The 22,477-nt window shown below is 32.2% G+C and overlaps 2 protein-coding genes across 5 annotated transcripts in view; one reads left to right on the forward strand and one right to left on the reverse strand.

Moving 5' to 3' along the window:
- Dhc1 (Dynein heavy chain 1) overlaps positions 1–22,477 on the reverse strand; it is a 69,435-nt gene that overhangs the window by 3,914 nt on the left and 43,044 nt on the right. For all 3 annotated transcript variants that reach the window (XM_064355351.1, XM_015978054.2, XM_064355349.1), the window contains exons 24-29: positions 20,644–21,438; positions 10,459–10,707; positions 9,538–10,408; positions 5,695–6,561; positions 1,984–2,136; positions 1,333–1,934 (exon numbers count right to left, since the gene is read on the reverse strand). In XM_064355351.1, coding sequence (XP_064211421.1) covers positions 1,333–1,934; positions 1,984–2,136; positions 5,695–6,561; positions 9,538–10,408; positions 10,459–10,707; positions 20,644–21,438 — 3,537 coding nt within the window. The remainder of the gene's footprint in view (positions 1–1,332; positions 1,935–1,983; positions 2,137–5,694; positions 6,562–9,537; positions 10,409–10,458; positions 10,708–20,643; positions 21,439–22,477) is intronic.
- Positions 15,302–18,294, forward strand: LOC103314685 (insulin-like growth factor-binding protein complex acid labile subunit). Of its 2 annotated transcripts, none has more exons than XM_008201294.3 (2): positions 15,302–15,433; positions 15,498–18,294. In XM_008201294.3, exon 2 carries the CDS (start codon positions 15,509–15,511, stop codon positions 18,257–18,259), a length of 2,751 nt encoding a protein of 916 aa, XP_008199516.2. In that variant the 5' UTR covers positions 15,302–15,433; positions 15,498–15,508; the 3' UTR covers positions 18,260–18,294. The 2 variants fall into 2 exon arrangements, with proteins under 2 accessions (XP_008199516.2, XP_064213577.1); XM_064357507.1 differs by having other exon boundaries at positions 15,399–15,433; positions 15,484–18,294.

Genomic DNA, 22,477 nt, shown 5'->3' on the forward strand with positions numbered 1-22,477 from the left:
AAAAACAGATCTTCAAACTAATTGGACACTCCGCTTTATTTCCAACTTTCCTGACCATTGACTTAGTGAAAATAAATATAAGTATAAAACTAACGAATGGAATGTTCCACTTCGTTCAACAAAAAAAATCCAAATTCAAAAAAATGTTGTGTACAAAATTAATGAACATAAGGCATTTTCCAAATTTACTTGAAATTTTCTAAGTTTGTCAAATGAACATTATGTAACGAAATTAATAAAGAGGCAAATTTGGGTTAAAAAAAAGCTGCATAGGAAATGGAAAACGTGTTACATATTTATAGTTTGAAATATCGCAGCAAGATTGGGATAACGATAAATATAAAAACGAAAAAAAAATAAGGAGAAAGAACAGGGAAAGATAATAATATAAGTTCAAATATGAAAAATCAAAAAACGTAACTGCAGCGGACGCTGTACCATTTGACAAATTTGACAAAATTTTAATACAAAGTAAAAAAAAATGTGGAAGATTTTGAGAGGAATCAGAGATTTGGCTCTTAAAAATTCTTAAAAAAAAGTTTTGGATGACTAAATATTTTTGTATCACTAATTAGTTCAATGTTTACTCGTTGTTGTATTTGTTTTATTGTTTTTTTATATTAATTATGGTTTAGCAAAAACTAGGTTTGGTAACTTCTGACTTTCTCGATTTTATGAAGATCTGTGATTTTCTGTAATCCCAGAATCGAGCTTCTACTGTAGGTATACTGTGTTATTGGTGATTTCAACATGCAACTTTTTCTCCCTATTGTGTTTTACGTCTTAGGTTCGTTCTATGATTTACCGAAAATAATGCATTTTTTTTATAAAAGTATTTTTATAAAAGAACAGTCTAAATCGATCAGGGCGAAGTAAGTACAAAGCATTCTTAATTAAAACCACAGGTCAAAATTCTTGTAGATTCATAGAAAAAAATTTGGAGGAAATATTGAAAATTTCAATCTTATTTTGAGAAAAATAATTCAAATACCATAAAATTTTCGGTGAAAAACACTCTAAATTCCAATAATAGGTATGGATAACGCATAAAAAACTTAATTTTGCTGAGAAACACTCATAATTTAGTGAAAACAATGTATTTTTGCTACAACCTTACACATTTTTAGAATTTTTCGAGTTTTTCTGAAATTGCTAAAACTTTTTTTTGTTTCTTTTTGTATCAAAATATTACCTTAATCTCGAAATCATTATTGACGTTAAACGCTAGCGAATGAGATAATTAGAAGCATGTTTCATATAAATAGAAAAACTGACGTCAAAGATCAATAATAATACCAAAAATTTATGAAAAAATAATAATATTTCACTTACTTGTGTGAAGGTCGTTAGTAGTCTTTTATCGAAATCGTCAGTGACTCTTCCTCCATATTGCACTTCCCCTAACATGTAGCAGACCGTAGGCCACGAAACCCCCTTTTTGGGGTCCATATCATCCAAATGATTTTGTATAAACTGGACGCTGGCTGCGAAGTCAGCCTGATTGAACTCATAGGGAATGTTCCAACCAAGTGGTCCAAATTTCCGCCTTTCCTGGACCACAGTGTGCAAAAAGGCAACAGCGTACAACAACGGAGGCCACTGTGATTGGGCCGAATAATCTAAATAATCCTGAGTAATATTCTGGTACGTCCTTTTCATGCTAGCTCGGATTCCTTGCGGAGGCTCATTAGTGAATTTAATCGCCATTTGGAGTAAACCAATGGGGAATTGTTCGTGAACTTCCGTGGTGAGCCAAATTCGGAAGTCGTCGTGAATGGTTTCAGTGTCCACAACCACGGTCATAACTTCGGTGGCAAATGGTAGAGAGAGGTGGACGTTTTGGAGGAGGACCCAGCCGCCGTTTTGCATCGACCATTCGATCATGTCACGAGCGACCACTTCCTGGCCCTGGCCCATTGAAACCGCTTTTAAGGCTGTGAAAATTTTATTCAGTTTGGAAAAGTCGGGAAAAGAAGAGCGTACTCATGTCTTTCGCTTTTGCGAGGGCTGAAATTTGAGGTGATGGGTCCGAACCGATTGAAAGGATGCAGATTAAGGGGGTTCGGGACTCGGATTCGGACCAGGTCACTTCCAAGTCCAGAATGCAAGGCTCGCCGTATTCGGGACCTAGAGAGTCTAAAACGGAAAAAATGCAATAATAGAATATTATCACACGCGTTTTATAAGACGACTTTTTGTCGCACAAGGGTTTAGGGCACGACGAGCTGGCGATGAGAAGTAGATTGAGTTGGGACTTAAGACAATTTTTATTTTATTTTCTGAGATATTCAAGGTTACTCTCACGTTTGTTTTCAGCTAATTTCTAAGTAACACTTATCAAATTTTTAAATAATAATGTGTTAAACTTTTTGATTTTTCTTTTTTTTTAAGTTTTTTACACTTTTCTATGTCTTTAAAATCCTCTACCGCCCTTAAACGCACAAAAAATTGGTTGAAATATGAAACGGGTTGATTTCCGATACCCGGAGCTTTTTCCGGATAATAACTCCGGAACGATTACACATAGCTTCATTATGTTATTATCTTTGGAAAGCTCTTGTAATTTAATTCTTAAAAAAAATAATTGTTTGCGAGTAATAATTTTCGAGAAAATTGCTAACAAAGTTGGTGATACTTATTTATACAGGATGCTCAAAAACTGGCGCACCAACTCAGTGGTAGGTTATTGAGAAGCAAGTGCAGATTACTGGAAAAATGTTGAAAATATTCCTAAAGTCATATTTTAAAAAATCTGGAGCTACAAACTTATTGTGTTAACATCTTTAGTTTTCATTATTTTTTTATATTTTTATGTTTCATACCAGGTAATGGTTCCGTTACAAAACGATGAATAATTATTTTTAAATTTACTATCAGATCTTAGCAGTTTTTTAGTTTAAAAAAAATAAATTAATCACAAAATCACAGTTTGTAGATGTGGCAACGCTGGGAACTATTTCCTAGGAAACCGTTTCAAAAATAATTTATTTTTATTCAAAAATAAAATTAACTAGACGCCCTCTGGTGATGACTTTTGAACAATGTCGAAAACAGTAAAGAAATTTTCGTAATTCCACTTTTAACTGACATTTATTGAATTGTTCAACAATTTTGCGTGTATAGTGTTAATTACTTACAATAGAAAGAATCACTTTAAAAGTACGTGGTGGTAAATACTAGCGTTGACTTTGGTTCTGTAGTATTTCGTGGTATAAAGTGTTTATTGTTGGAAGTTGAAAGTGGATAAAAAGTGAAAAATATTTAAATTTTGATTACAAAGTGTTATCAAACAGTTGTTTAATTAAAGATTATAAGTAATGGATCACAGCAAACACAAAGTTTGGCTCAAGAAACCAATAAATTAGTGAAGTGTGTGAATTTTAGGTTAGAATTTTCCACTGAAAAAATCATGAAATGCTGCGGTAAATCTACAAAACTGCAATAAAGATTAACAACTGCTGATACATTTAAACGTAAATTATGCCAAAAGGTAGGCTTTTCAATGTCTTTGTAATAATTTTCCAATAAAGAGAGTGAACCAAACAGTCATTCGTTATTCGTGTTTTCCTCGTCATCTCTCATTTGTCAACATAAGTTTCTTGCATCAAAGATACAATAATCATTTCGCATAGGCAATGCAATAATTGTGAAGCCCCAAAATTCGTACAACGCTCAAAATATCCGAATAAACATTTTCCCGCCATTTATGGTTACTGTTTTCGACCTAGCTCAGTGGCGCCCCCAACGGTAATTTTACTTCCGAATTGTTGCTCAAATTCTATTGCGATCATGACTGTTAGACAACGTTGCCACATATCATTTATCCAAATTCCGTTATTTATCAATAATTTTTATACAAAGAAATTTTTTACTATTTTTACCTTTATATGTAACCAGTTTTCTACCACACACCATTGAGTGCGCCAGTTTTTGAGCACGCTGTACACTGATGTTTTTATTTTACTGAACATAGCATAACACACATAACACTTTTATAATCCTATGTTCAATTTTAAAAAATTTTAATCAATGCAATATTACAGATCTTATGTATTACATGTTGAAGAATTTATTTCATTGAACATTATAATAGGATTATTTGTACAGTGTGCTTTTAAATAATTCTCATCTAGTCGACTGTGAATTTCTCATGTAAAATCAGAAAATGCCGCTTCATAGAATTAATGGTAGGCATTTAGACATCAAATAATACCATTACTATTCTTCATTTCCAGTTCGGAAGTAAGTTTCTATAATAAAAGTGTTTTCTTGCACAGCTAACAATTTAGTTGCATTTTGACGAATTTTTTTAAAGAAATTAATTGAATTTTACAACTGACAGATTTGACATTTATTGAAAGAGGATTCAATTGAGCAAAGCAGTACATTTTTTTTTCATGTAAACCAATTTCTTACTAGATGAGACTCATTATAAACACGATGTATTATAATCCATGTCAATTTATTTCAAACAATTCCATAGAAATGCCTATATTCAGCAAAATAAAAACCTCAGTGTATGTGTTGATAACTTGGAAAATGTTATGAATTTTGAAATTTTCTCAATGCCAATCGATTTCCCCGATTATTTACCTAGGTTTACACGGAAATAGTTCAAGTTAGAATATTTTTGTCCTAATTAAAAAAATACAAAAGAAAAAAAAATTCAAACACCGAAAAATGATTAATTTGGAAAGTGTCTCAGAATGATAGATTTTGATGAATTCTTTACATTGAAATAATTTTGCTTCACCTAGCTCTTTTAGTTTCGCCGTAATCGGCCTTTTTAAACTTGAAAACTTTTAGGCGACATTTTATTTGGCACTACTGTGAGTTATTCAAATAATCTATTTGAAGTTATAAGTGATGACAACCAAGCATTGTTGTCAGTTTGTTTCATTTTTTTAATAAATAACTGAATACTATATTTATTTATTGTATTTAACTCATTATTATTAGCTAAAAAGTTCGGTCTATCTTTCTTGTATTCTTATAAGCATCTTTTGATACACGTTTTCTTATCAACAGAAATTACTTTCGGCATTTTAAATTAACAAAAAGTAGAATCTTTCAAAGGACAACGTCGTAAAGACAGCTCCCGTCAGGACCTGGAGCCAACCTAACAAAGCTATATCTACGCCTTCTGCGTGTTTAAAACAATCGTGAACGGATAATATGATCCCACTTAACTTCGAAACTTCGAGAAAATCAAAGTGTTTTTCCGACTTGCTCTAACAATATTTTATGCACTTTTTTATGCCGTTAGAACTCGCCTCCAGCTTTTATTGTATGAAATGCTATTTTCATTTAATTTTCCTTTAAACTCTAACAAATTTAGTTTCAAACAGAGTCCAACCTCCAACAAACATTTGCGCAAAAAAATGTTTTTTACGCTTGAATTTATAAAATTTCTCTAGACCATCATGTTAACTTGACCAAATATTTAAATATTGAAAAGAGTTTCTAAAAGACGAACGTTTTTTTTTCGTTTCATGAAAAGTTAAATTACCTGGAGGATTAGATCCTTGAAGTGTAATATACGTTTTTTTTTCTACTTAAAAGAACTGATAAATTATTATTGCCGCTGAATACAATCAATTCATTGTAGCATTGGTTGAGTTACGTGTACGTTTTTGTGAAACGCAATCAAGTTGTTCTTAGAAGCGCAAAAAATTATTTTGGTACAAAACTCACCCATGATGTATTTCCTTGCTTGCGATAATGTCCGGTCAGGACTCCAGGACCGTATCAGCAACAATTTCCGGAAAACATCCAAACTTTTCTGATACCCACACGGTATTTCCTCTTCTTCCGGCTTTTCCTTCTCGTACCAAACCCTCCACTCCTTTTCATTGCTTTCAATTTTACCCAAAATCTCGGAGAAAGTCTTCAGTTTGTTAATTTCGACCAAATTCAGCCACGTGATGTCCAAAATCCAGCGAAACGGTTTGGGTTGCACGGCATTCAAGTCAAGCGACGCTCCCCCTTTAATAAACACCATAAACTCCTCGTGCGTTATCAACCCATTTTGAAGATCGATTTTCATCGCCATCATGAGCGTGAACAGTGCTTTGTGCCTTTCATATAAACTACGCTGCGTAAAAACCCACACTTCCTTCGTCAAGTATTGCAAAATGATTTTAATGCGTTCGCTCGCATCGGGGTTTTTCTCCGACTTGGTGATGGAGTTATCGAAGATATTGAGAAACTGTTTGAGGGAGTTTTGATACATGACGTTAACATTGCTCATCTCGACGATCAGGAAATAGAGAATTGAGCCTCTGGCTGCAACTGCACGGAACTCTTCCCTTGCAACGTTTATCTTTTTCTCGGTGTGAGCGGAAACAGACAATTTCTGGTTCACTTCTTCTGAAGTTGTTTTGGTTACTTGTAATACATTTATCAGTTCTTCGTCTTCGACTAGTGAACATTCAGATGAGTTGAGACGGCTCAAAAGATTCGATTCCAGTTCTTTCATTCGTCTTTGGTTTTGCATCACTGATTCGAACAGTGCCACACGTTCCGCCTCCAAATCCGATTTCTCCATAAGTATCACCCGGCCTAATATTAATATTAATATAAATAATAATACAGGGTGTTTCACACTACTTTACGAGGCCTGGCCTGCGCCTAATGCACGCACCCAAATATACAAACGTTACAAAACACTAGATCCAAAAATTCAATTTAATTATTCAGTTTTTGGAAAACCATGACAGAAGTTGTCAAACTAATCACTGTTTCATTTATAGTCATGTACTGATGTACTGCTATTTTCAGCAATAGTTATGTGTTCTCTCAAGAGACGGAATGAATTTAATACTTATCTATTTATTTGAATCATTAACCACTCAAAAACGTTGTAATTTTTAAAAGGTTGGACAAGCTAGAGAAGGCTATCCAATTTTTCATAATTTGCAATCGAGTTCGTATCGGAATATGTATTCTTGGTGGTATTTTACAGGCGCAGGCCTTGTAAAATTATGTGAAACACCCTGTATTTATTCCAAAAAAATCGATTAAGCGAAGTACAAGTGGTACAATAATATTACAGCTACAAGTAGAATTATTACTTAAGATTAGGATGAAAACATAAATAAGAAATAAGTTATTTATGAAAATAAAATATCACAGTTTTTTTCTAAATAGGAATATCTTTTGTTAAAATGTTTTCCACACAAATATTTTTTTAATTTCTTTGAGCAGTACTCGTAACAGGAAGCGTCGCAAATATTTGTAATTTTTTTAAATTGGGAAACAACACTCGTACTTCATTAAATTTATCAAATAAACCCATAGCTAAAGACGGTAAAAGTATGGTTCTTATTCCATAATACAAATTCACCCTCAAAACTGTATCATTTGAATTATCATTAAAAATCTGTTGATTAGAATGAAATGAATGGAGCGTGAAAAATTTTTGAAAATCTTGTTATTTTTTCTAAAGATGATAATAAACTTTGAAAATTCTGTAAATTTTCTAATGTTTTGTAAACCTTTCTTCTAAGCTCGAAATTACTAAATCTAAAAGAGAGATGAAAATTGAAATTTTATAATACGTTTCTTGCGAATTAAAATGGTACATTGATTCGATATGTTTATCTTGTAAGTAATTTGGCTACCAAAATTGGTAGGTATATTGAAAATTTTGTGTAAATGATTTAAAAAAATTCAAAATAAGTTTCTGCATTTTTTCCTCGGCCTTTTTGATAGCTGATCGAAGATCGAAAATTGAAGTTTACAGTATCTTACTTAAAGAAAGAGTTTCCGAAAATACACTTTTAAGACAGCATAGAGAAAATAAGAATTGTGGGGCGTCATTCGATGTAGTTTTTTGGAACCAATTTTCTACTTCTTTTAGTGATAGGTACTTAAAGAAGTATACATACAACTTTTCTATTATTAATACAAAATTATGCTTCTCAACCCGTCTTGTAGAACACATTTTTTACACACAAAGTATTTTAGATTCCGGTGCTAAAATATAATTTTTTTTGTAATAAAATGTTTTTTCTTTTAAAGTGTTCATAAATAAGTAACAGGAATTCTATTATTCCTGTAAATTTTCTAATATTTGGAATATTACAAAAGTAATTATATAAGATAAATTTAAGCAGTGTCATAAGCTCATGATGCACAGTGAATATAAATATTCGTGAATATAAGTATTTGTAACCGAGTTTAAACGGGTTAAAAAGTCGATTTAATTTGTTGTTCTATTAAAAAAACTGTAAGTTCAAATTGCCTGAAAAAAATATGGTGACTTTCTGAGGACATTAGCAACAATATACATAAATCTGAAAAAAATTGTTAGTGTCATTTAAAAATAAAATGAAAAAAACCTCAATTTTTGGCCATTTTATTTTTTTATTAAAAAATGGTTCTATGTTTTTTGATAATTTTTTGTATAGGTCTTATATATGACTTACTTGTAATACTATATTTTTTTCAGCCATTTGAACTCTAGGTTTTTCCATAAAAACATTAAGATTATTACGCTGTTTACCCCGCTATAACTTGGTTACAAATATTTAAATCGAGATAAGAACTGATCTGTGAGGTAAAAAGTGAACCTAGGAACATCATCCAATTTTAAAAAAGCGGTTTTTTGTATCATTTTTCTCAAAAATTGAGTTTCAATTAAGTGCATTCGCACGCCCGCCTGGACCCAGTATAGTTCAACCTTAACACCGAAATGATGTTTCACCAGACATTATTGGAATAAACTGCAAACATTTTTCCCATATCAAACAGTCTTTAATAAATCTGACGCATCTGGATAGTTACTCAACATTGTGTCATCGGCATGGATTCTAAATCTGAATAGCTTTTTAAAATATTTTATTTCCTTCCGCAACGTTTAACGCTTCATAGTCTCTGTGATCCCCTAAAGAAAATCCATTTCTACCACAAATATAATCGTTTTTAGTATTCGAGATAATTTTTTCTGTTGTTATAAGCAGTTTCTCTTGCTGATTTATCCAGTAAAAAGTTTACTTACGTTTTATTTTTAATGTTTTTTTGAAACATTTGAAACATGAAAATTTGTGGTAATTTGTAGCGTCATGGGTGTAAAACTTCTGTAGTGCCTTTTTCCATCCTTACGCATAATAACTGTCTTAAGCACTGGTTATTGCTCAGGCCCATAAATTGATTGGACAACAAAACACAATGTTTGCAGAAAGCACCGTCTAATTTTTGTATTCTTTAAAATAATTTATTTTTCTGCATCCGAGATATGTTTTAAAACAAAATTTGCTGTATTGTAATTTTCTGGATGTGAAATGTGCTTTGCACACTTTTCATTGTTTTCGGTCACCGTACCCATAACATTTGAACTTGCTAATACTACTACACCTTTTTCTGTACGGTAGTCTGTTTTACTTTAAAGAAATTGAGCTGAGTGTTCAGATAGGCAGTTATCGACAAGTTGGCTTGAAATCACAGCATAATAATAAAGTCTTGACTTAATTTATAAGTCAAAGATTGTAATACGCTAATGCGTCAGCAATAACATTAAAAAAGTATCAGTCGTACCTAGAAGTTGGTCTTCCAGGCCCAACATAGTCACGGTGAAATCAATTATAGAAGTTTTCGCACTGATTTCGGGAGAGTATGGCGGATTTGGAAGTTTCGTTGTGATGTACAACATGAAACCCTTCAATACATCGCATTCTTTATCACCAACTATCACCTTTTCGATTGATCCCGATTTGATGAAATTTTTCTCGAGTACGTTATCCAGGACCGGATCCAACTCCACATCAATGTCCTCAATCAGCAGGGGCTTCCCCAACGAAAGACAATCCTCAAGATGCGTCCGAAAGTACTTGTGATTCAACGAAGTGATTTGGAGATTGTTATTGGCCTCTTTGTTCTTGATCCACATTTTGCCCTGATTCTGGGGGTCTATGAGCAAGGGATAGGAGCGTGATTTGGTCACAATTAGTGCGTTCTGAACGGACAGTTCATCATTCGGAAGCCCCTGAAGCGTCCACTCTGACAGCGTTGCACTCTCAACCAACATGTTCGTAATATTGAGATTAAGGGTGAAGGGGATTTCCTTCGCCCCAAGTATCTCCATCCAAGTTTTGACCAAATTGGCCCGAAACTCCTGGTTGTAGGGACCACAATACGACAAAAACCCAGTTGCTAGAAGCACATCACCAACCAAACGCCCCAACTGTTCCTTAAACTCTTTGCTTTGTTGAGTCCACCGAACTTTTTCGCCCCCTAATCCATTAATAAGTGTTGTCGCAGTGTTCATTTTACGCAGACAGGAGTTCGCAGCGTCTGTTAGTCGTTGTTTTTCGAGGACTGCGGTATCGTATTGTTCTTTAACTTCGCGGAGGGATTGTTCGCGTTCTTCTAGTTGTTGTTCGGCCGCTGCCAGATCTTCCATTGCGACCTGGAAATTAGAAATGAGGGTTTTGGGACCAGATTTTGTAGGGGTTGTACTTTTAAGCGAGCTTCTTGTAGTGTTAGATTGGCTTTGAGAGGGAGCACTTCTCGGTTAACGCTGTGGAAAAATGCCATCGCTTTGGTCCAGGAGAGGAGACCGGCGACGTCGCCACACACGCGTTTTGCTGTGTCCATGTTGTAGTCTTCCATTTCGAAGTAGGGTTCGAGGAATTCAACCATTTCGTTGTTGATGATGTCTTTGGGGTAGTTTTGGAGTTGGAGGAGGAAGGTGGTCGAAGCCATCATCTGCAAAGAGACGGTTTTGTACATTTTTGTATCACTTTTTGCATGAAGATATTCAAAGGAGGGAAATTTTTACCATCTAGAGATTCGTTATGTTCTTAAAATGTTCATATCTTTTTAGCCTAAAAACTATTCACCTTTCACCCTGGTATTACCCAATGAATGTCAATTTTTATGTACATACAGGGTGAGTCTGCTAAAAGTGTTATTTGTGTATCTTAAAAAAATAGTCAATAATCACATAGAAGTGAGCATTTGCTATTAAATACTGATTTTTTTTTCGATGCCAGTGTTTTTGCACCCTTCCTTGTAACAATTATTAGTATTATTAATTAATTAATATTACTAAGATATCTGTAAGATAGAATCGGTTTTATTAGATATTGAGACACTTTAAAAATTGGCAGATTAATTGGCTTTTTTTATTTTTTTTTATTTTCTCATTCACGGCTAAACTATTCCAAAAAGTGGAACTATTTTGATCCACACCTATGCAAAATGATCCGGGGAATCGATTGGCATCGAGAAAATTGCCAAATTCCCAATGGTTTTTTAGTTATGAATTTTTTTAAATTTTACCAATTTTTGCTTTTATCTGTAATTTGCTCGAAAACTATTAGTCGGAGAACAATAATCTTTTTTAAAAAAAAATAGATAATACAAAGAGCTTTCCAACGATAATACACTTTATAGGGTTATCTCAAATAGTTCCGGAGCTATTGCTCGACAATTGTTCCGGGTACCTAAAATCGACAAAAACTGCGACGAAAATTGAAAAAATCAAAAAATTGAACATATGGACTTTTTGTGGACTTTTAACAACTTTAGTGGGTTGTTAAGACATTAAGAAACATTAAGAAGTCCATAAAAATTTTTTTTTGAAGGTAAGTGTATTACCCAGGAAATTTGAGCAAAAAAATTGAAAATTTTAAATCTCATGAAAAGTTGGTATAATACAGAAAATGAGCCGCTGAATTCAATGAAACAAACCGCATTGCTCTATGACTTTTAGTTTTCGAGCTATGAATTTTTTTTGGTGAATAAAATTTTCCACTGTAGATACTGCCTATCTTAATTTTTACCAAAAAACATTAAAAGTTTACATATCGTTAAAAGATGGATATATACGGAAAATGAGCTGCTGAATTCAATGGAACAAACCGCATTGCTCTACGACTTTTAGTTTTTGAGTTATGAATTTTTTTTGGTGAATAAAATTTTCTACTATAGATATTGCCTATCTTAATTTTTAGCAAAAAACTTTAAAAGTTTACATCTCGTTAAAAGATGGTTTTATACGCAAAATGAGCCGCTGAATTCAATGGAACAAACCGCATTGCTCTACGACTTTTAGTTTTTGAGTTATGAGTTTTTTTTGTGAATAAAATTTTCCACTATGACAAATTTCCTAAATTTAGGAAAAAAATTTTAAATTTTTAATTCTTGTGAAAAATTGATATAATATGTAAAATGAGCCGTAGAATTCAATGGAACAGACCGCATTGCTCTACGACGTTTAGTTTTTTTTTTATGAATTTTTTTAGTGAAAAATTTTGATCGCCTCTGTAGCCGGAACCGTTGCCCGTAGCGGCTCCGGGTTTGGACGAAAAATCGATGTTATTTTTTATTATTCGTATAACTTTCTGAAGCAAGCATTGCATAAATAAAGTCTTGAACAAAAAATTCGAAAAAAATTGACGACAGTTTAACCATTAATGAGTCATTAATTTGACCTTTGCCAAGTAAATTACAACGTAATTCAAATTAATTTAAGTACGCAGTAGTTAATTAATTCTTATAATGTTCTACACACAACGAAAAAACCTAATTTGTTTAACGGCTAGCGACATTTTTTTACATATTGTACTTCAGCATTGTTTCTTTCAGAATGTCTTCAAATAATAAAAGACATCCTTTTTGCCATTTACAAAATAAAAAATTCTTCCATTGAACAAATGTCACATAGCACATAAGATATAATTTTGTAATAATAACCTGTTTAAAATTACGTGTTACTATCCAAGAATTGTGTATTTAATTTATTTCATAAATTATTCCGTAGTTTATTCTATCGGGGGATTATAACTCCGATAATTATCGGACGATTGTGAAATTTATTTTTTAATTTATCCTGAGAATAAAGTTGCAATAGGGCGGCCTTATTTTAAGTATAATTAATTAATTTTAATTAAAAGGAAGAGTAGGAACATTCTAAAAAAAAACAGATTTACATATTTATTAACAGCAAACGTTAATTTCTATGTGATTTTTTGAAATAGAGTAAAAAATATATTAGCAGACTCACCCTGTATAAAAAACAAATTTGGATAGAAATTAGTACCGTTACACTTCGAGTTTGCAGAAAAGCCAAATAGATTTAAAAAATATTTCCCTTTTTTGTTGATTACCTGATTTTTTGTGTGGCAGTCATAATCAACTAACTGTTTTTATACATATTTTGTCGAATGGAAAAGATTCAAATAACAGAAAAAATAAGTTTGCCTTTGATTAAATAGCATTTTGATGTTAACAAAGGTTTATTTTTCTGCAGTTGGATTGGTAAATTCAAACAACTATTTACCATTTGCCACTTTGTCAATTGAATTTATTCTGCAATGTTATACAGCAAGTTATTTTGACAATCAGGAAAAAAGGAAGTTTTAATAAATAGACAACAAGCGAAACATTGATAAGAATGCCAAAGAGAATGTTAATTAGTATACAAAGTTGATAAATCCTTTCCACCTGCTTAAAATTTTAATAAATGTTGTTTAATATTATTAAGTGTCTTTTTTGTACTGACTTATTTATTTACAACCTACAGGCTAATGAGTTAATTAAGTTTACTAGTTTTTGCTTTTTCCCAAATTAAGTAAGTTACCCATACCTGGTCCGCACATCAAGTGCAAACGATAAAATCAAAGCAAACAAAGAAATTAGAAAAAGTATAAAACCAAGGCAGTGGCTCATTTTCATTGTGTTTTTTCCATAAAATAAGTTTTTAATTTTTCCATTTAACAACAATTTTGTACCACTACCATTTTTTTTTTCATCATTAAATAACGCTAAATAAATATGAAACACAATTTTTTAACAAAAATACAATTATTTTTAACCGCGATCGTATGTTAAACAAAACTTTTTTTACATTTTTCATGTCATGTATCAGGAATCTATTTGTAAGAATTTTACGTCTAAACTTTTAAATATTTCCATATAATCATTTTTCAGTTAATAATAATAAGTAGTACACATCGATAATGAAACGCGGAGACTATGTTTTACATTTAATATCAATGAAGTGAAGTGGATTGCCTAAATAATTTTCTGTCAAAAACTGGGACTCAGTGCAACTAAAAATCTAATGCCCGGTGTCTTTAATTAGTAGCTTTTACGTAAAATTTAATTCTGTTCCAAATTGTAGAATTATTTTAATCCACAATCTGCTTTTGTCTTCTACATAAGAAGAAAAAAAGACGTTCAACGCTGTTTTTTTTTTAATTTAAACCTACTGTCATAGTGGGGACAAACTACTGGGATTTAACTAAATAAAAAACGTTTAACTAATCAAAGTCGTGGCGGAAATAAGGGCACATATTGATGAAACCCTAGTGATCAATTGAATTTATATAATTAAAGTAGGCTTTAACACTTTTTTAACGCCGACTATTTTAATTAATCAAACTGAAGAGTCAAATAATAAAATTTCGAACATTAATATTTAATTATAGTGGCGGTCAGCTCGATTTGCGTGTGCGTCATCAATTACATTTTTCAATTACCAACACAAAGCTGTAAAAAAAATATCAAAAACACTGCAAATTTAAACAGCTAAGGGCTATCTAAGGGTGGTATCCTTGAACATTAATTTACATGTGCACTTCGACAACACCGTGTCACGTGTCACGAATTTGTCAACCTGACATTGACAGTAAATTATAGACGTCGTCGCATGGTTGTTGAAAGTGTTATCGGTGTTAATCGCAAGTATTTTCCGTTCGTTTATTGTGTTTTGTGATTTACGTTTCTTTAGGTTTTTGATTTTGCGTTTATTAGTTCTTGTTTTGTGAATCTGTATTTTTTAACAACTCATAATTTAAACACTTCGTAACCTCAAAAAATATTTGATAGTTTGTCACCGCTATGAGCCTGCTATGTAAACGTAGTGACAGAAATGTCAGATGACGCACACGCAAATGGAGCTGAGCGCTACCATAGAATACATTTTTTCACTCAGTTTGCACTAGTGTTTAATCACGAAAAAAAACGCCTACTCTAGTTATCAATTCAAATAATCGGAGTGTACGGTTTATTTAATGTATCTATTATTGAAACTTAATTTCAAAAATGTAAACAGAAAATAAACAGTTAAAAAAACTAGGGAAGAGATATTGCTGAATTAAAAAAACCAAATAATTTGGTTATTACGTAATTCTGGCACAAAACAACAGTTAAAATCGTTTGTTTGCGAATAAAGAATACAAAAAAATCACATGAGGAAAAATAGAGGATACGCTGGTTTCTGTTTGATTATTAATTATTGAGATACGGTAAAAATATAATAATTGGTTCAGTCTGACGTTCAATGTCCTCTTTATAGGATTCTGTTGATAACTAGTTTTTCAAATGCGCATGAAGAGATCAAATATCTTGTTCCGTTTCCGGTGATACACCGAAATTTTTGTGTGTCAGTGTAATTAGTGTAACGTGTAAAGTTTTTGTAAAAAGTGTGAGTAGTAAAACTAAAAACGACTTAAAATTAATTGACATTTATTGAAGATATCGTCTTGCAGACAGACCAAAAATGTTTGTGGCAAGCTTGTGCATCCTGGCATCACTTATCTCAACTTCAAGCCCGTATTGCGTTGAAGAGTGGGACGAAATCTACGTAATTCATTGCACGAACACAAGTCTTGAAAATTTCATTTACGACTTTGATCCGTTCAACGAGAAAGACTCCCAGTATCGAAGAAGCTACGCCATTGTAATCACCAATTCACAATTGAAACGAATCGACTTTTTCTACCTCCCCTTTTCGAATCCTTCAAATCTGATGCGACTGTCTTTAACCAACTCTTCTATCGAGTACATCAACGATTCAGCTTTCGAGGATTATCGTTTCAGCGATTTGGTTTTGAGCAACAACAAATTACACAGTATGTCGTTTGTCGAAAAATTACCAACAAATTTAAACAAACTGTATTTGGACGGAAACCATTTCAGCTCAGTTGGAAATGTTTTCGCCAATTTAATTCACTTGACTCACCTAGATTTAAGCAACTGTCGAATACAAAACATCGATCCGGACAGTTTTTCCAGCTTGAAAAGTTTGATCTTTATCAGTGTTAGTAACAACAGACTTGTGCGAGGTTTTTTCGTATTTAACTTCTCCCCAATTCCGTTTTTCGACCTGAGTTTTAACAAAATGGAACACCTTGATTTCAAAGGCGATAATTTACATTTTGGCGAATTGGATATTAGCCACAACCCTTTGAAAAATATCGATTTTTTGAACAAAATTAAATTTGGCGATTTAAAACTAGCAAGTACTAATGTAAGTGGCGACTTTAATTTTCTATTACTCAACAATGTGTACTTTTCGTTGGATTTAAACAACAATAAGCTGGTTAATTTACATTCGGACTTGTTTAAAGTGGAGACGTATAAAGGCCCCTTCAGGAAAAACATTAATTTCTTTAATTCTTCAATCAGCAACATTGACAGACATGCGTTTAAAAACTTCGGTTACTATTATGATTACTCACCCGTTGATAATAACCCACCAATTCTCAATCTTAGTTCAAACGCGATCACCGAACTCAAAAATTACACTTTTGAGGGCAGTTTTATTAGCACTTTGGACCTCTCAAAGTGTTTGATTCAAAATATACAAATCAAGGCTTTCTCCGGTTTATATTTAACCGACACTTTAAACTTAAGCCTCAACCGAATATCACACTTAAACGAAAACGTTTTCAAAAACTTGACTCTTGTCCAAACGATTGATTTGTCGTTCAATTTCCTGAAAAAACTCAACAATCAGTTATTTATCGACTGTCACAGTTTGAAATTTATAAACTTATCCAATTCCAGGATTGAGTTAATAAAAGAATGGGCCTTTGCCGGAAGTGATAATTTACTAGAACTAAACCTTGAAAATAATTTTTTGGAGAAAATCAATTTTCGAAATTTCAGTCGCCTCGAAATGCTAAACCTGCACAACAATAAACTTTCAAATTTAGATTTGTCGTTTCTGTGTAATTTATCGGCGAAAAATGTGGTCATGTCACATAATAAAATGAGAAAATTATTAAACAACTCTTGTGCAACTGTAAAATCGCCACAAGAAATGGATTTATCCAAATCGTCAATTTGTAGCATCGAAGCGAAAACATTTCGTGGTTTGTTTTGGTTGGAAGTTCTCACTTTGAGGGACAACTTTATCGAAACAATTTTACCCGAAACTTTCACGTATTTGAAGCGATTAAAACAACTCGATCTTTCCGCCAACAGAATTGCGTTTTTATCGGAGAATTCGTTCGCTTTTGGAAACCGTCTCAATATGTTGAATATTACGTTCGTTAATGCAAACTTGACTGGTCATTTATTTAAGTGGTTGAATCATGTCGTGACTTTGAACATTTCCAATTCGCAAGTGAGTTTGTTGAAGGGTTGCTTCAAAGGTCTCAAATACTTGGAGAATTTTTATTTCCATGAAAGTGAAGTTGTGGCAGTAAATCCTGGTGCATTTCAGGGTCTAGACAGTTTGAAACAATTCAACGTACACTCAATTTTTCGAAACACCAAAGTTTTGCAAAGTGGGACCTTTGTAGGTTTGAAATATTTGGATCATTTGAATTTGTCGCATCTTGAAATAACGGTGATTGAAACTCAAGCTTTTGAAGGCCTTACAACTCTTCTCAAATTGTGTTTGAGTCGAAATAATTTGACCAAAATTGTAAGTGGGACTTTTGTGGGTTTGGACCATTTGAAAATGTTAGATTTGTCGAGGAATAAAATTTCGCAGTTGGAAGTGCGGGCCTTTTATGGCTTGTATTCACTGCGTGAATTACACTTGAATCGGAATAATTTAACGACTTTGTCTCTCGGAACTTTTCAACAATTCCCTACGTTGGAAGTGTTGAATTTGCGCAGGAATAACATAAATAAAATTCTGACTGGGACTTTTTCCAATTTGAAATTTCTAAAAACTTTGGATTTGTCGTATAATAACATCACGAAACTTAAAATGGAAACGCTTATTACGTTGAGCAATTTGAAAAAGATTGATTTGACTGCGAATCATTTGATTCAGATGGAACATTTGGATTTGATCAAGTCTTTGAGACACTTGGAGTTTGTAGGTCTTAATGATAACAAGTGGAAGTGCGATAATTTGGTGTCAATGTTGATCGCGTTTCAAAATTATAGCGTCAACTGGTTGTCTACTGAAAGTGCAACTTTTACGCATGAAAATATAGACGGGATTAAGTGTTTTGATATTTGTAATTTCTTTTATTGTGTTGACGAGGAAGACCTTACTTGGAGGAATTGAATTATCTAAGGTTTATAATAAATATTTTAGTGTTATGTTCATTTTATTACCTTACCTTACCTTGATTGCGGCATTTAGTAATTCAGAAAATAAGAAAAAATTTCTGAAGAAACAAATGTATTTATTTTTATTTATTACTAGCAACGTTTCGCCACCTTTTTTGGGAAATGAAATATTGCTATGCTGTTTTTCTAATCCGATTGATCGACTTAAAGTCCACAAACTAAAAATATTTTAATTATGCACAGGGCGTTGTATACAGCGTGGTGAACCAAGTTCTGTGACTATCTCTTTTTTCGTTTTAGAATTATTCAACTTTTCGTTATAAAAAAGGCCAATTTTTGAAAAATCACTGCGAAGTCCCCTATGAATATTTTCCGGCAAATTTGCAACAGAAAAATTTAAAATACTTTGTAGTTTTAGCAAATAGACGACTTTTAGTTAAAGTACGCAGATAATATACAGAGTGTGTTAAAACACAAAAGTTTTTTTCGAATGGAACACCCTGTATTTTTGTATTTCTGTATTTTTTTCATGTATCGATAGCATTTTTGATAATCTTTCGAACGGTATGGGGTTTGCATAGCAAATTTAAAATATTTTTCGGGATTTAAAAAAATATAAGAAAATTTGTTATCCTAGAATCTGATAAGTCAAATGGTAATTTATTTTTTGATATGTACTAATGTGACTAATGACATTAGTAATATAAATATTACGTGGTACATAAATAAATTTTGTTCATCAAGAATTAATAATAAAATAAATAAAAAAGAAAATTTTCTTGAACACTTGCTTATTTCAAATTTGCTATACAAACCGCATATCTTTAGAAAGTGAAAAATGCTATCAATACGTATAAAGATATACATGGTGTTCCATTTGAAAAAAATGAGTTATTCAACTTTTTGTGTTTTGACACACTATGTATATTATCTGCGTGTTTCAAGTAAAAGTCGACTATTGCTAAAACTAAAAGATATTCTGGGTTTTACTGTTTCAAAATTTTCGAAAAATATTCATAGGCGACTTAGCAGTGATTTTTAAAAAACTGGTCTTTTTTATAGCGGAAAGTTGAATAATTTAGAAACAAAAACAGATAGAACCATAATGGTTAATATAAAGTTACATTATTTTTTTGTGTAAAATCCAATTAAGCAAAAATATGTAGGGTATTCCATTTAAAAAATGCAACTATACCTTGTCTACCATTTCAACAATTAAACTAAATTAAACCCAAATTGAAAGGTTTTTTGAAAACAAGTTGTTTGTACAACTCGGATGAGTTTTCTAAATGTAATCTTAATTTATTTTAAACATTTTTATATACTTATTGTGATTTGTGTAAAAAGTGTGACACCACATTAAACACCAATAAAGAATCATTATTGACAAATGGTAAGGATATTGCTCCACAACAGTTAAAGAAATCTAATTGTAATGTAATCAAACATGCACTAGATTTTTAAATGTCTCCGTTATTTTCTGCAATATATTTCAAACAATCAACCTGTATTAATTTAAAAAGTTTTTATTCTTTAAAAAACGTAGCCATTTTTGCTATTTTTTCTTATAATAATTTTATGTTAATTTTATGTTATGTTATGTCGTATTTTTTTGTGATGTTAATTTTTTAATTAGTTCTAATTCTACAGGTTATGAGAGAACGAATTAATCGCACACAGACAAAACAAAGTTAATACCTAGCTATTTTTGTTGCTTTGTCAGTAATTTCACAGCGATAAATATTTTTTGTTATTGCGAGTTAACGCGACGACCCGGCGCATCCACCATTTTTCACACATGTAAGTAAATTTTGAAATAAGTTTAAGCAAAAAGTTTCAAACATTCAATTGCTGAAAAAAAACAAGTACAACGTAAAATAAATCATAGTATTCTCCGACACAAACTGTTTTGCTGTACAACTTTTTGTTTTCGAGTTATGATTTTTTTAAGGAGAAACGAAAAATTCCTCTGAGGCAAAAAAAACGTAGCCATTTTTACTATTTTGTCTTATAATAATTTTATGTTGTCGCATTTTTTTGTACTGTGACATTAATTTTCTAATTGGTTCTAATTCTACAGGTTATGAGAGAAACGAATTAATCACACACATACAAAACAATTGTTTTTTAATTTCAAAGCACTCTAGAGTTGTATGATTTGAAACTACTAAGAACTTCTTAAAACTCATCAATTAAGAACTCAAGTTAAAGAACTTAAGAACTAAAAAAATACGACGAAAACTAAAAAAATCTGACCAATTGATTTAAAAAAATGTAACCCATCTATTGACTAGCTATTTTTTTTAATCAAAATAAAGATATTTTTATGGCCCTTGAAATACTGGCGTTCTTTACTTCATATGTAAATATGCCACTGACCTTGAGAGATTCCGCCCAGGAGGGTTTGGGACAAGGAGCAGCCGTATCTGGAATAACCGGATGCAACTTTCTTTGAAACAACACAAGAACACAGTCCATAATCCTCATAATTAAATGAGGTGGTCGTCCCAACTTCCGAACAGTTGCAATATGTGCCGGTTTGATGGTGTTCAGCGCAGCTTCAGCTTCTTCCAAGGCAGGTTTCGCAGCTTCGAGCTTTTCTTCGGCTAGGGCCTTTTCAGCTGCAATGGACGTTACCAAAATTTCGGCCTTTTCTTTCACTTTCTGGACTTGATTTTTGACAATTTCGGCTTGCATTGCACGTTCGGTCACTTCCGTCAGGACTTTTTCGGCACGTTTTGACGCATCGGCGAGTTCTTTTTCCATGGAGGCTAGTTCTTTTTTCAAAACTAATACAGAAGACGATGCTTCAGCCAGTTTTTCCAAACCGGTGTCCATTCTTAGGGCGCCATCGCTCAGTTCTTTTTTCTTGTTTTTGTAAATGCTTTTGTAACCGGCGATGAAGTTTAGGTACGATTTTGGAGTGACATGAGTTGCGCGACGGAACCTTTGGAAGTATTCCACTGAGGTGGCGGAAACTATGTCTTGGATGGAGCCCAAAGCGATGACTAGCTCCTCCTTGACTTGGTCAGTGCAAGCGATTTTGAAATCGGTGAGGAAGTGACGAGCTACTGAAACTAGAGCGTCTTTGGGCCATGGCTGGAACCAATCAATTGTACATCCGGAGATCAATGCTGGGAAACGCAGAGCTCGATTTCGGAATTTTTCTCCCACCTACAAAAATTCATAGTACGAAATAGTACAGGCTGTCCCAAGTTTTCTAGTCGAGTAAAAAATAAATTAATAGTCTAAAGGGTGATTAATTACGCTATTAATTTGATACTTTGATATTATTCATATTGGGCAATTTTTTGAGTTATTGGCGTATTTTCTATATGGTAGTTTTTTATTTTTGTAATCTACCTTTATATGTTTTTAAAAAAATGCTAAAAGATTTTTTAATTGTAAATTGTGTTTATAACTTTGATGAATATTTTCGCTGTAATTTTAGTGACTTGTAAGTTTGTTTTTTTTTAGTTTGTATGTTTCTTATTTTCTTGACTTGTATTATGACACACTGTTTTTAGATACCAATAAAACTATTTCTATTTCTATTTCTATTTCTATTTTTAGAGCCGTAATTGCTAAAATAGAATTATGTGAAAATTGACAGTTTTTGGGTAATTAAAGTTTTAAGAAATTTTTTCTAAGCAACTATTTTTTAATATTCTTTTAATTTGTTTTCCTTAGCAACGATCTCGATTGTTGTTTTTTGTTTACCCATCTTATGATGTCTAATTTAATTTAATGTCGAATTTACAATTTTTTTTAATAGTATTGCACATTATTAGACATTAATAATAGTTGATTTTTTTTTCAACAGGTATTTGTTTCATTTGCAAGAGCTGTTTTTTCTGATAACTAATGTCAATAAATATACAGCGTACTCAAAAAGTGGCGCACCACCTCAATGGTGTGTGGTAGATAACTGGTTACATATAAAGGTAAAAATAGTAAAAAAATCCTTTGTATTAAAGTTATTGATAAATAATGGATTTTAGATAAATGATATGTGGCAACGTTGTCTAACAGTCATGATCACAATAAAATTTGAGCAACAATAAAAATAAATTATTTTTGAAACGGTTTCCTAGGAAATAATTCCCAGTGTTGTCACATCTACACATTGATTTTTTGGATAAATTTTAATTTTTTTAAATTAAAAAAACTGCTAAAATCTGATACTAAATTTAAAAATAATTATTCATCGTTT

Source organism: Tribolium castaneum, chromosome 1, assembly GCF_031307605.1.
Source record: "Tribolium castaneum strain GA2 chromosome 1, icTriCast1.1, whole genome shotgun sequence".
Lineage (NCBI taxonomy): Eukaryota > Metazoa > Arthropoda > Insecta > Coleoptera > Tenebrionidae > Tribolium > Tribolium castaneum.

What these genes read in the sequence shown, in the direction of transcription:
- LOC103314685 (XM_008201294.3), top strand. Translation starts at nt 15,509, where the DNA reads ATGTTTGTGGCAAGCTTGTGCATCCTGGCATCACTTATCTCAACTTCA.